Below are 15,058 nucleotides of genomic sequence, written 5' to 3'. Positions count from 1 at the left end.
ATGTAATCCATTCTGGAAGACTGTTCGAGTTCTGAAACATTCAAAAACTGAGGGATCAACAGCCAACAGCTGGGCCTCAGGATCTTTTACTCAGCGGAAGCCATGTGGCATGTTGGACTTCTGAGGCGTGTTCGAAAACTGAAGCATTTACTTCCGGGTTTACAGCGTTTGTAAACCGAAATGTTAGTCAACGGAGACATTCGAAAACTGAAGTACCACTGTATGTTGTAAAATACTTGAGGGCAGGGACCTGAGTGCTGTTCCCATTTATGTCCATGTAATGCAATTTTGTATAAGCTTTGGCAACTGTTGGTTAAATAAAAGTAACTCAGTATTGCCCTGGCCTCTCTGGCTCAGTGGTTAGAGTATCGACTTGAGCACTGAAGGGTCAAGGGTTCGATTCCTGGTCAAGGGCACATACCTGGGTTGTTCCCCAGTTGGGGCACGTGTGGGAGGCAACCAGTCAATGTGTCTTTCTCACATCGATGTCTTTCTCTCTCCCCCCTTCCCCCTCCCTCCCTTCCACTGTCTCTGAAAAAGCAATGGAAAAAATATCCTCAGGTGAGGATTAACAGAACAAAAGTAGCTAGGTATTAGACCCTTGTGACCAGGTCCACTGGCCTGGCCACAGTTGCCTTTATTGGGGTTGTGCGCATTTAAAAAAAAAAATCTCCCCAAACTGCTCCCTGGAGAACTTTGGCAACACCCGGCATGCTGTCTAGATGTCTGTGGGCATCTCGTGCGTATATAATATATATTCTGTCCCAGGCCTTTCTGGTGGGGTTTTCAGGAACATGAAAACTAAAGATTGTAGGTTTATTTGCATATCCACATGGTCTGTACATTTATCCTTAGAGAGTTTCCAGAGAGCATTCATTGAGCTCCCTCTCATCCCTTTATCATTAACCTTGTGCCCTGGGTGAAAGGAACAAGGCTGAACAGAGCTAGAAGAGGGGTGCAGGTGTTGGCTGCTAGCCCCCTGTGTACCAGCAGTTAGAAGACTAGGGCCTCATGTAGCTTGGTTCTGTCTCCACTTCTGGCAGACTGGTCTCTTGACTGGATTGTCACTGAGGGCAATCCTTCATTTTCTGTCTTTTTCACATTCTCATTCAGTGGCTGCTCCTGAGAGCCCCCCACTGGGTCTGGAGGGAGAAAGTTCTGTGAAGAGTATTTTATTTGGTCTTGTGTTGCTGCCACTTCACGTGACCAGTACTTTTTCCCATTTCTGTATGTGTGGACCATGTTGCCAGCAATCTGCTGGTTCCAGTTAGACTTGGCAAAATCAATCCTGACTGTTGAGGGAAAATGCTCTTGGGTGCTTTCTCCTGGAAGAGGAGTGAATTGTCACATCTGTGAGAATTAGATGCAGTAGGCGAACTCCAGGCATAATTATGCCACTTAGTAAAGTGCGAATTCTCAGAGGAAAGTGTATCTATTGAAGAGAATTCCCACCAGAAAATCGGGGGAAATCTTACAGATAAACTTGTTGTTAAAGACCTGCCTTCTGGGGCCCTGGCTGAGGTCAGGGTTCGCAGGGTATGGAAAGGATCCGATGAAGAAAGGTCATTGAAGGGGTGGAGCTGTTGGGACCAGGCTGGTTCTTTCTCTTTGCCAGGTGGAGGTTGTTCCGAGTCCACATGGGGGGTGGGGACTCTATGCTCTAGTGAAGAAGTTCCTGGAGAGCCGCCCTCCAGGATCTGTTTGCCTGGCTTGTAGGCCTTAGGAGTTTGGCCCTTGGGTTCCAAGTGCCCTCTGCCAATTGGCCTGGAGAGAGGACAGTGCCCATGGAGGACCTCTGCCTAAGGTGAACTGTCACCAGATGGCTCTTGGAGCCCTTGTGGTGCACCATCTTCATCCACAGGTCTTTGGGATGATGTCCTAGAAGTAAAATACTTAACCCTTTTTAAGACAGGCCTGGAATATTCCCCTTTGTTCCAGGCTTTTGTTGGGGGAATTGTTGGCAAAGTGGCCCCCAAGATGCTGGGGCTTGGCAGTAACTGAGGCTAGGTCCCAGGGCCACTTCCAGCCACCCACTTTGGAGGTTCCACAAAGGGCCTCCGTGCAGCTGAACAGTGAGATTCTTCATTCCAAGGCAGGTTATCCTAACCAACAGTTAACCCCTTTAGCCGGGTACCCTTCCTAGAGAAACAGCTGATTTGCTTCAATTCTTTGGTTCTAATGGACAGGTAAGGAGTCTAGGTAGAGTAAGGAAGAGGGGTGGGGCAGAACCCTTGGAAGTGGAATTGGCTTATCCATAGTAATAAATTATCATGACTTGACAAGTCATAGTAGTTGGCCAGGGCTCAGCTTCTTGCTTGCCTCCAGTTCATCATAGCTTGAATGTCTTACTGAATCAGTGAGACATATGTATAATATCCCAGAACTTGTGTTACTCCACCATCTTTATTTTTTAGAAGATTCCAACATTCAGGGGAGTGATCCTCTCTTGAGCACACCATCGTATGCAGTCATTGGCACCTTGAACCAGGGATTTTGGAGGCTGAGTTTGCGCCAGCCTCCAGGGCACAGATGCTGCTAACCCAGGGAACTTGGAGCATGGCCTACCAGCTACAGAGATGACCCACTGCTGCTTCAGAACCTTGGTGTTTGTTTACTTTGGCCTCTGGAGTGTATTTTTGGCGCTTCCATTTTCCCCTTTCTGATGGAACTGTGGTTTCCATCTTTTGACAATAACTGCTTTGCTACTCCTGTGTCCTGGGTAGGAACCCCACATAATCAGAAATGCTGGGAAGGCAGCCGAATTGTTGAATAACAGAATCCGAGAAGACGTCTCATTACATAGGAGTTAACTCCAAAGAACAAAAAGTTGTTTGCCAGTGTATTATTGTTATGGTTATATGTACTTAGTTTTCTGCCTGTAATCCTCACAGCAATCCAGGGATTGTCTCCCGACTTCTCAGTGTGAAACAGGTTAGAGAGAAAGGCAGAGTTTCTTACACACATGGACATGGACATGGTGGTTACAGTCTTTCGGGATAATGTAAATATTGCTTGCGTTTGTTTATGTTCAACGTTGTCCATATGTGCCACTCTGCAGACAGATGCTTGTGGTGATTTGAGCATTATATGTTTATCCAGACGCATAGTCCCTTGTCTCTAGCTTTTCGGGGGGTATTTCCGCTTGAATATCCCTAGTACTTCCAGCATCCCCGCAGCATCCAGCTACCTGGGTCTCAGAGTTTGAGCTTCCTTAGCTCTCCTCCATCCACCCCGAGATCCTGTGAGCTCTCCCGTTTCAGGCTTGACATAACCTTCCTTTCCAGCTACACCTCTGGTTGCCTTCGTGTGAGCATGTTTGTTTCTTTTCTGCCTTCAGCCCAGACTACACAGATTGTCCAGGCCCTTTTACTCACATATTGTGTCCTCTAATCCAACACCTATGTATAATTGGCCGTCATTTCTGTTGTGTTGAATCTAAACGCTCTGTCCCGCTGCCTACCCCTCCCAGTGGACGTGGTCCCAGTGATTCCTTCCTCATTTCCTGAGGAGCCCCACAGGGACTGTCCTGTGTCAGGGGAACTCCTACCCTGTTTTTACAGCTGCTCATTAAGTTACCCAGAGCCTCCGCTAGCTCTTCATACATCGGGACCATCCTTTAATTCTTATCACAGTCTTTATTGGCTCTCCCTCTTGGAAAGCACCACTTAGAGCTCATTGATCTAGGAACGCTCTCTAGTTTGATTCATTAAGTATAGTTGATGCCTCACATACCGTGGTTCCAAGATAGACGTTAAAAGGATTATTGAGTTGTGGCCCTGGGAAGACAGCAGTGGACAGTCCAGGGACAGTGGCAGGACAGAGTGGGCACCACGGAGATGGTTGTACACACACAATTGGAAAGGACTCTGGAGAAAGTAGCACTTAAGCTGGGGCTTAAGGGACGAGTGGAATTCGATCAGCAGGGAAATAAGTAGGACACCCAGGTTGCAGGCTAGGAGGAGAAGAGAAATAGGAGTGGATGTTCCTCATGTGTTTTGGGATGCAAGCTGGAACAGAAGTGTGCATTGTCTGTGTTTCCTCAGTTGCAAGTCTCTCTGGCGCACCACAAACTTAGTAACAGCTTCTTTGTGTGTGTGCGTGTGTGCATGCCTTGGGGGGGGGGGGGGGGTGGAGTTTAAATACGTGGACTGCAAGATACACTCCAACCTCAGAAAAGTTAAAAAGTGAAAAATAATGAGCATCTCAGACTTGAGGAAACACAGGTGGGAAACTGCCAGTGTGCTGAGGCATTTGGACTTTATCCTGAGGGCGTGGTGAGCCATGGAAAGCTGTGAAACAGCAAGAGATAGGATCTGTCTGCCCTGCTTTCATTGCAGTGACTGAGCAGCAAGAGGTGGGTAGAGAGGGAGGAAGGACATTGGTGGAGGGACTGAACAAGTTGCTGAATCACAGGGAAGAGGCAGGTACAGAGGGACTGTGGCCATAGGGACACATGTCATCAGTGGGTTGGGTGAGAAAGGGTGGAAAGTGAAAAGTGGGAGGCTTCTGGCCAGGACCTAGTAGGGTGATTCCATCAAGGGAGGGGAGGGAAGCCCATCACAGGGGAACTTTGTTTCGGAAGTGTGGCATCCATGCCACCCACTACTTGCTCCTGATTATCTCAGCACTTAGGAACAAGTGTCCACTTGGCCTCTGCTTTCTTTGTATCGTTCCTGCATTCGATACTAGGTGTCGAGCTGTATCTGTGGGAGGCTCTTACTGAGGCTATTTACAGTAGGTTCCCTTGGGTGTTTTGAGCCCCCCTAGATGTTGTTGCCAGTGCTTCGAAGTTTTGTGGCTTTGTGTCCAGTGAAGTGGAACCAGCACCAGCTGCCTTATGTTTCAGGGCAGAGTGGCAGATGTGAGCATAATGAAGGGAGCATGACTACTGGGGCTGCAGGTCCATCTGGGACCTGGCCCTAGGTGGCTTCAAGCTTGCTCCTCCATTCTCACCATTCTGCTTTTAAAACTGAGCCACCATTTGTGCAGATGACTCAGGTGACTGCGCTGGTCTCTGTTCTCCAGGAGGCATTCTGTAGGACAAGGGAGAATGAAAATGCTTTAGTTAAGGAGCATGGGAGGCTTGACCAAGGAGGCAAGCTGACAGAGTGCCTATGGGAGCAGGCCCTTGGGTGACGCACACCTGAGTTTGAGTGTGGGCCCTGTTCTTGACCAGCTGGGCCCCCTGTGTGTACTGCTTGGCAGCACACTCTTGGAGCCTCAGGTTCCTCATCTATAGAAGGAAGTAATCACACTTCTTGTTGCACTATTATGGGAGATCTTCGTGGGGATGCTAACTCCGGACAAGGAGCCATCCCTGAGGAGCCAATGTTAGAGGAGAGTAAACAAACCATTGTAAGCTGATTTCCGATAGTGAAGAATGCTAAGATGTGACAGAGTGACGGGGATGGTGGTGGGTGGTTTCATGTTAGGTGGTCAGGGAAGGCTTCCCTGAGGAACTGACAGTCCAGCTGAGACCTCAGTGACAGGAAGGAACCTGTCATGGGGAAGGCCTAGGGGCAGAGCACATGAGGCAGAATGAACCGCAGGTGCCAAGGCCCTGAGGCTGGAATGGAGAGGTTGAGGGGAAGGGTAGAGAGGAGCTGTATGGCCTGGCTTGGGCTTGCTCAGGGGAGAAGATGTGTAAAGCAGGCACACGGTACCTTGTCCTCATGGACAGCTGTCAGTCTCCTGCTCTGGGCTTTGTGCTGACCCCATCTCCGCCTCTTTCTCCCACCAGTGCACTGTCCAGGTCAAGTTAGAGCTGGGACACCGGGCCCAACTGCGCAAGAAGCCCACCACGGAGGGGTTCACACATGATTGGATGGTGTTTGTCCGTGGCCCCGAGCAATGTGAAATCCAGCACTTCGTGGAGAAGGTCGTCTTCCGGCTGCATGACAGCTTCCCCAAGCCCAAGCGCGGTGAGTGGCCCTTGCTCCCCAAGCCAGGCAGCCCCACAGGGCTGAGCACCTTCAGCACTAACCCATTTGAGTCAGTCCTTGCAAGGCTGGGGTTCACCTTTTCCCTAGGGCAGTGGGCACACACTCTGAGGTTCTGGCTTGCACCCCTTGGCATGCCAATAAGAAGTTGCCCGTCTAGCACTTGGCCCTTTTCTGACCCTATAAAAAAGGTCCTCCTCCCTCCTTTTTGCTTCTCCTTCACTGTAGAGTTCATAGTAGGGAAAACCCAAAGGAGGTGATGACTGTGTCTCATGTCATTATTTAGACTTGGACTTTGAGAAGTTTCCAGAGAAAACGTAGTCAGTGGCCAGTGGGTGGGAAAGGGTGATTTACGCCCACTTGGTGAGTAATCAGGAAATTGCTTATGGGCCTACATTTGATGAGAGATGCCATTTTAAGAACTCATGATATTTGTGGGAAGAAAAAAAGCATAAACGGTGCTCATTTCACCGCTGTCTTGCTTCTTATATCTTTCTTTCCTGTGTCACCTCTCAGACTGATGTTGATGAACACTAGAGCCTCATTCACGTTTTCCACGAAGATTCTGATTTCTTATGACCTGGCAGTCTGACAGGGCAGAGAGAGGGGGGATTCACCCAGTTTATGGTGATCAGAGGACACTTTCTGGGGAATTTGATGGGGAATTTGGGAACATAGTTGGTGGCCATCTTGTGAGCTCTGTGGGGCCATGTTTGCTTTTCTCATCACTGAGTTCCCATTGTGAAGCCTGGTACATCACAGTGGTCCAATAAGTATTTCTTGAATGGATGTGTTGATAAAGGCATGAAGGACTTTTTGCTAGCAAAGTACTTCAGAGTGAGGAAGCCGCTCCTGTGCTGCTGACCCCTCTACCTTCAGGGCAGGGCTGAGCTGGGAGCCAGGGTGGACAGACCCACTGGGGGCCTGGGCCTGGACCTGGGCCAGCAAGTAGCTGACTTATATTACAGAAACAGAAACTTCTGGTTCAGAAGGGAAGGCAACCTGAGATTCCTACTGGAATGGTAGTCATTTCTTCTTCTTCTGGTTTCTTCTGTCAGCTTTCAGCTGTTTCCCTCATTCCTCCTCTCCCGAATCTCCTTTTCCCTCCTCCTTTCTCTCTGAGCCTCTTGTAGGAGAGCGGACATGTTACTGACAACAGCAGATATCTGTAAAACACCTATTAATAATTATAGTAATAATAATAATAATAATACATGGCACTTATCAAGCACTTCCTGCAGGGTCTCTATTCAATTCATTCTCCCCACAACCCTCTTTTACAGGAAAGCTGCCTGTGCTTTAAAGCAGGTGTCCATACACTGGCCTGGGGCCTTGTAGTGCTGCCTGTTTCTGCTGGTACCTGCCATGCCCATTCATTTAGGAGTCCTCTGTGGCTGCTGTTGAGGACTGACAGCAGAGTAGAAACTGTGGCTGCCTTTTTCTCTTGAGCTGGGCCTGCCTTGTTTCCCTAGCAGCTTCCACTCCATCTCTTTCACCACCTCCCTTGCCTGTCCTGTTCCCTTTTCTCCCAGTGTGCCCAGGACGACAATTTCCATTCACCTTTAAACTATTTCATCTTCGTCCCTACAGGGTCAGTAACCAAGCAGCTACTAGAAGTTATATTAACAGTGGTCTGCATTTGTCAAGCTCTCACTGGTCTGTGTGCTGTGCTCATGACAGCCCTGCAACATGGTACGTCCCAGAATTCCTACCAGGTAGATGTGGAAACTGAGGTTCAGAGAGGCCCAGTAACTTGCTTATGGTCATGTGGAAGAGGCATAGTCTCTGAGTTCCGAGCCCCAAGAAAATGGGTAATGAGTGGGGCCCACTTTCTTAGTGTCAGTTTGTGGGTAGAATTTAAATTAGTAGTTGAATGGAGCTTGTTGCCAAGTCCGCACAAAATGTGTGAAATAGTAAATGCCCAGTTATATTTGTTGTGTTGAACAAAACTTGGCTGGATTATATCCTGCCAGTTGTCAGTGAAAAATGGACCAGGTTAAAGAGTAAATTAGTTTCTTACAGGACTCTAGGCTCTGAAATTATGTTATATACTTTAAAAGTATCTTTAAAATCAAATATATACACAACAAACCAAATAGGAATGTGCCAGGTGGGAAGTTTCCATTTCCTGTGCCATCACTGTTCACACTGCCCCAGGACCAATCTTTCTAGTCCTTTCTGGATCGTGTTCTCCCTGAACACCTTAAGTTAGTGGAAGTGAATTGGCTTAGTTCTTGATTTTCAAATTTAAAAAATATTTGTTTACTGGCATGAAAGGCTAGACTTTATACTAAACTCCCAATCCTTTTATCCACTGTCTGTGCTAAATATTTTATAGTTAAGTGATTTATTTTGTGGTGATTGTCTTTGTGACTTTGAATAATGAGCAAACTGCTTACCTTTTGGATTCTCTACAAAGGCTCCGTGTCACCCTATTTAAAGAAGTCCTCTGGCTGCCAGGTCTAACTCACAGTTTCTTTGCTCAGAACACCTAAATAGCCACATGCTTCTAGCCTTTTTTTCTGTTTTATTTTTCTCTTTAGCACCATTTTAGTGTGTTGTTTATATTACTTAGCTTGTTTATCTGATTTGTGTCTTGCTGTAGTTTGCTGCTATCTCCTTGGTGCTGGAAGGATACAGTAAGTGCTGTCAGCTTCTGTCAGTATCTTCTGACTTTCTGCTTAGGAAGAGAAGGATGTGAGCACCCCTGTCTTTCCTTGAACCTTATACCCCTCCTTGACATTGTTAAAGTTGTTGAACTAAAACTGAGACTTTCACTCCAGGATCAGAAATTGACCAAAAGTTGGAACCAGTAAGCAGTACTGACTTCATTGACTTTGTTCATTGTTGGGCTGGTCAGGATGCCAGGTTTTCATTTATCCTCTTGGAACTCTGGGCCACTCAAAGGGGAGCACTCAAGGTCATATCAAGGTCAGATGGGTTCTTCCTTTATCATTCTTGGTTGAAATTCAGCCATGTTTATTTTGCTTCATGTTTGGGCCCTGACTTTGTGACTACCCCTTTGCTTTTGCTTTTTCTCCCCTTGCGTTGTGTCTTCATTATACCTCCACTTTTTTCTATCCTTAACCATTGCATTTAGTCAGTGGATTCCCCCTACTCCCCAGATATTTTATTCTGGTTCTCTCTGCCTTCCTCTAATCAGGAACTGGGACTGGCTTCTCTTGAAGCTCCCTCATTTAGCCACCTCCCTGGGATGTTCCTTTACTGTTTTTCTGGGGGGATTTATTTGTTACCTTATGTTTTGGCTTATTTTCTTGATTTTCTGGAGTAATTTCTCAAGTAACATCCCAAGAGATTGATTACTTAGGAAATTTCCCAAGAAAGGTGAGTGGAAAATGAACTCTTTGACTCCTAGTATATCTGAAAGTACCATCATTCTGTTCTCACACTGGAGTGATAGTTTGGTTGAGTGTAATCTAGTTTTTTGTTTTTGTTTTGTTTTTAAAATCTATCTTTATTGATTTCAGAAAGAGGAGAGGAGAGGGCGGGGAGAGAGAGAGAAACATTGGTGGTGAGAGAGTCATTGATAGACTGCCTCCTGCACGCCCCCTACTGGGGATCAAGCCTGCAACCCAGGCATGTGCCCTGACTGGGAATCGAACCTTGATCTCCTAGATCCTAGGTTGATGCTCAACAGCTGAGCCACGCTGGCCAGGCTCTAGTTGTAGAATTACTATTGTTTAGAGCTTTGAAAGTATTTGCTTCATGGTCTTCAGAAAAGCCTGATGCAAGAACCTGATACAGGTTCTTGTTCTATTATAGATAACCTATTTTTTCTCTAGAAGCATTTAAGATATTTTTTAGGATATTGGTTCTGGGGTCTTTTTTGACTGTGATGTCCTTTATTTAGCTCCAGAAAGTTGTCTTCCATTTCTTTGACTATTTTTATTTTATCTGTTTTCTCTTTTAGGATGCTTATTACTTCTCTGTGTCTAAATATTTTATCTGTAAAATGGAAGCAGTTGTGTCTGCCTTAAGGTTGTTGTAAGGATTACATGAATTAATGTGTATCAAGTGCTGAGAATAGTGCCTGGCACACAGCAGATGCTTTATAAATATTAGCTGCTGGTAGCATTTGTTTAATCTGAATTGTTTCTTCGTGTCTCACCTTTTTCTTTAAAAAATTCTTTTTGCTCTATGTTCTGGGAAATTTCCTCAGCTTTATTCCAGTCTTTTCATGGAATTAAAAAATTGTAAGTACTATATTTGTACTAAAAGCCCTTATTCTCTCATTTTCTTTTCAAAATTATCTTTTTTTTGTTTTGGAACGTGTCTTGGACCTGAGGACAATGACTCTAGTTTCTTTCTTTTTTTTTTTTTTAAAGGTTTTTTTTTTATTGATTTTTAGAGAGAGAGGGAGAGAGAGAAGCATCCACGTGAAGCAAGACATCGAACCAGGGACAATGCCCAACCAACTGAGCCATACTGCCCAGGGCTTTTAAAAAATTTTTAATCCTCATCCGAAGACATGTTTGTTTGTTTTAAACTGATTTTAGAGATAGAGGAAGAGAGAGAAAGACAAACATTGATTGGTTGCCTCCTGTATGCATCCCAATCAGAGATCTAATCTGCAACCTAGGTATGTGCCCTGACTGGGAATCGAACCCTCAACCTTTTGGTCTACAGGATGATGCTCCAAATGATTGAACCACTTAGCCAGGTCCTTATTGAGCACTATTTAGGGTAGGATGGGTTCTGTTGACCAGCAGGCTTCTGGTTAGGGAGGTGGGTCTCCCAGTTTCCTAAATGAGGAGGGCTTTACTCTGGACCTAATACCGTAGGCTCTAGCTTCTTCCAGACAGTTAACCCTTCTCCCAAGATGTGGAATCACCTGGATTTCCCCAAAGGAAAGCTTGAAATTGCTGTGCATGGGGTGGTGGTGGGTGGCAGGATGAATCCCAGGGCTGTTGTTCAAGTACAGCCTCTCTGTTTGGCTTTTTTTTTTTTTAATAACTGCTTTATACATGATAAAATTCACCCTTTTAATGTGTACAATTCAGTACTTTTAGTGTATTCATAAAGTTGTGCAACCATCACCACTCTCTCATTCCAGAACATTTTCATCACCCCAGAAATAAACTTCTTGCCCATCATTAGCAGCCATTCCCTTTCTTCTTCCCTTTCCAGCTTCTCTCCTGCCCTTTACTGAATTTGTAGGTACCATGCCCCTGCCTTTTGGGATCTGGCATCAGTGGGGCTCTTAACTGCCCTGCAGTGCATCATGGCATGTTCTGGGCTGCAGCTTCCTTTTCCTGTTTCCTTGCCCAGCATGGTCTCATTTACTTTTTTCATTCTAGAAATTTCTCCACTGCTTATATCACTTCCCTCACCTCTTCACTCAACTGGCTGCATTTCCTATAGAATTTGTCTCACTTTGGTTTCCGTGGACATCTGCTTGGAAGGATATCCATCTCTGAAAGGATAGACGTTTTTCAGCCTTGGAGTGCCTATCATGTGATAGGCCTTTGGAAAAAGATTGCGAAACCCGCAGTAGGATCTCTTCCTTCAAAGGGTTTGTAGTCTGGTAGGGATATGGAGATCAGATGTGACATGTATTCTTTTTTAAAAAAATATTTTTATTGATTTTTTTAGAGAGAGGGAGAGAAAACATCAATGTGAGAGCGAAACATTGATCAGCTGCCTCCTGCATGCCCCCCACTGGGGACTGAGCCCACAAACCCAGCATGGGACCTGACTGGGAATTGAACCAGCAATCTTTTAGTGCACATGACAGTGGTCAACCAACTGAGCCACACTAGCCAGGGCATGACATGTATTTTTGGAAAGATAGCTGCCCTCAGTGGAATTAAGTGACCTGGAATTCAGAGACCAAGGGAAGCCAGGTCTGGCCTTGCTTAGGAAGTGGCCCTGACTTGGGCCTTGATGGCAGACGGGAGTTAGACAGGGTGGGCAGGGAAGACGAAGTTGGGGGTGGAATTGGGGGGCAGAGCTGCAGGCCGCTTCCTTGCCTGTATCCTTCACGTGTCTCTCTGCCATGGGGATTGTGCAGTGAAGACAGGCCACCCTTCCTCTGCTCCGCTCCCACTTTCCTTCCTGGATTCAGATAATGATTTAACAAGCCTCCCAGTCCAGGTTACTTCCTGCTCCTAGTCCATCTCCTTAACTTAATGCAGAGCCCTTGGTATACAGGACGAAGCTCCAGTCAGTTGAACCACCTGGCCAGGGCCTTACGCGGAGGCATGGGGTGTGGCCCTCTCAGCAGTATCTGACAGGTTCTTATTGAATCTTTTTGAAAGGTCTGGCCCTGGGAGTGTGACAGTGAGTGAGATGGAGCTAGTGTAGGAATTAAGAAAAATGGCCAGAGTAAGCATGGAGGTCCTGTGATTAAGTGATACAGGGTGCTGAAGGCCTATGGGAGGGAACCATGACCTAGAAATGGGAGTTGGGGCTCAGCAGGGGTCCTGGAGGAAGTGACCTGTGATCTGAGAGGTTCAGTGGGTCTGAATCTTAGGACCTGAGGTTGGGCTGGGAAGAGATGAGGCTCGAGGTGATGAAGCGTCCTGTGGGCCCCTTGAGGGGCTCGAGGTTTGTCCTGAGGACAGTGGGAAGCCATCAGGGGACAGTCAGTTTGCAGTTCAGAACAATCATTCCTGATACCCATGCAGAAGATGCCCAGGAGTGAGCCTGAGGCAGAATGGCTAGTGACCCACACAGAATGCCAGGCAGTGGGGTGCATTTCAGAGCAGTATGGAGGTGGAACTGATAGTGCTTGGCAACAGGTTATTTGTGGGAGAGAGAGGAGTCTGGAAGTTCTCAGTCCTTGGGTGAGTGGTGGACAACCTGGGTTCTGAGCTGTGGGACCCTGGAAGAGGTGCAGGTTTAGGAGGGGATGAGTAGGTGATTTGGGGCAGTCTGTATTTGAGGTGCCCATCTAGCACCCACGGAGGATACCCAAGGAGCAGAAAGGGACTAGCTAAAATAGTGATTTGAGGCCTGGGTCACCTGAGGCAGCTCCTATCTCTGGGGCCAATAGGGTTTCCCAAGCCTGAGCCACAAGCCCCTCCCCCTGCTTCCCTGGGTTTGCAGCAGATGGGTTCATACAAGGCTGTCTGGACAGCTCTGCTCTTGAGGGTCGCTAATGATTTCAAGCTCACCTTGCCTGACAGTTTTCTTTGGATCGATGAGATACATGAGATATTTGAGATACATAATATTAGATGGGATATTTGAGAGCTGAAAAGATTTTTTTTTTAAAGAAAAGTCTTACTGGGTTTTAATTTAAAAGACTCATGTTTCATTCCATTCTGTATACTGTTTTGCAGCAATTCCTGGCCCATTTAAGAATTATCTGACTGATACACATATAGATATATAAAGGTTTTAACAATTGGCAGGATTTTTCCTGTCTCCCAGTAGTGGTTGCCTCTGGAGAGGGAAGAGTGGACAAGGGTGATTTAATCTGTACTGTTATGATTTTTCTGAAAAGTGGGATAACAATATTTTCACATTTCTTGAATAATGAAACACATGCTGGAGGGTGAGATTGTGGGAGATTATTTTACTTGTACTTTGCTGTTCTTCTAGTTTTTTAAATTTGTGGGGTTAATGAGTCTGTTCACATCACTCCAGCACTTAGGAATGCTTTTGTTAGGTGTTAAAGTGGACCCAGGAGAGAGTCCCAGCTGAGACCAGACCATCTCCATCTCCTGGCATCAGTTCACGTGTTTGAGTGAGCAGTGGAAGCAAGTGGATGCTATAGTTTGCACTGTCCTCCCTGGGAGACCTGGGACCCATAGGGTCTCCCTCTTCACACGTGTCATAATGCCTGCCCTGAGTTGGTTGAACTGTATGACCTGTGGCCAGCACTGGCTCCTCTGCTAGTCTCATGCCCTTTCCTGCTCTCCCACCCTGGCTTGTCAGGGTCACCTTTCTTCTGCTCTGCTCCTTTGATTTTCCATGACCCCTTTGGCATGGAATTGGGCATGAGATTTGGTGCTCACAAGGGGAGTTAGCTTCCTGAAAAGCCGTGCTCCTGTGGAGCCGGTGAGTCCCAGAGAGGAGGCGCAGAGTGTGGTGGGCCTACTGCTGCTGATAGTTAGGCCTTTGAATGGTCAGGAAGCTAACAGATGTGTTTTCCCTTTCTTTTTAGTGTGTAAGGAGCCCCCGTACAAAGTGGAGGAGTCCGGTTACGCTGGCTTCATCATGCCCATCGAGGTGCACTTCAAAAACAAGGTAAGATCCTGGAAGTGGCAACAGGAAGGATGTACAGTTCACAAAAGAGGAAGTGGAACCAGTGACACCGGTGACAGAATGTTGGGATCACTGGTAGTTGGTGGGCTAAGTGTTACCGCCTCTGCAGTGGAAGATGGGGGCTGGGAAAATGGGCACCCTGATGGCAGGTGGGAGTGTAAGTGGGTGTGGCCTCTCCGGGGATTACCTGGAAGTCCATGCAGTCCCTAAGTCAGCAGCAGCATTCCATGACAGGGCTAGATTTGTTAGTTACTGGGCTGTGACTAGTGGCGAAGATCTGAAAATTACCTTTAAGTGTCTGACAGTAGGCAATCGGTTAAAGTTATGGTGCATCTCCTGAATGGGCTCTTCGATGACCTGGGGCCGGGGAAGGGAGTTTTTAATATTGTTGAAAGAAAAAGCAAGTTATGTGTATATTGGCGGCAGGATAGGAAAAAGGAATTACTGTATACATTAAAAATGTTAACAGGTAATGTGGGTGGCAGGATTATAAAGCAGTTTTGCTTTATTTTCCTCCATGTGTATTTTCTAAACATTTACAGTGAATATATGTTGATAACTATTAACCCATTTGGGCTGCTATAACAAAATACCACAGACTGGATGGTTTATAAACAACAGAAGTTTATTGCTTACAGTTCTGGAGGCTGGAAGTCCAAGATCAGGGTGCCAGCCCCTCTTCCCAGTCATAAACTTCTTTCTGTGTCTTTACATGGAGGAAGGGGTGAGAGCTCTGTGGGGTCTCTTTTATAAGGGCACTAATCCCATTCATGGGGGCTCCACCCTCAGGACATAATCACCTCCCAGAGGCCACGTCTAACACCATCACCTCTGGGAGTTAGGATTTCAACGTGAATTTGGGAGGGACAGAGTTAGACTATAGTTTT

At 46.5% G+C, this 15,058-nt stretch overlaps 1 protein-coding gene across 1 annotated transcript in view; it reads left to right on the top strand.

Annotated features, from left to right (window-relative positions):
* Positions 1-5,538: 5,538 nt before the first annotated feature.
* The window catches only part of MLLT1 (MLLT1 super elongation complex subunit), a 69,357-nt gene continuing 59,837 nt past the window's right edge, over positions 5,539-15,058 (top strand). The window contains exons 1-3 of the mRNA XM_016197946.2: positions 5,539-5,549; positions 5,653-5,921; positions 14,071-14,153. Coding sequence (XP_016053432.1) covers positions 5,539-5,549; positions 5,653-5,921; positions 14,071-14,153 — 363 coding nt within the window. The remainder of the gene's footprint in view (positions 5,550-5,652; positions 5,922-14,070; positions 14,154-15,058) is intronic.

Source organism: Miniopterus natalensis, chromosome 4, assembly GCF_054644295.1.
Source record: "Miniopterus natalensis isolate mMinNat1 chromosome 4, mMinNat1.hap1, whole genome shotgun sequence".
NCBI lineage: Eukaryota > Metazoa > Chordata > Mammalia > Chiroptera > Miniopteridae > Miniopterus > Miniopterus natalensis.
This window is presented reverse-complemented; position numbering and strand designations above follow the sequence as displayed.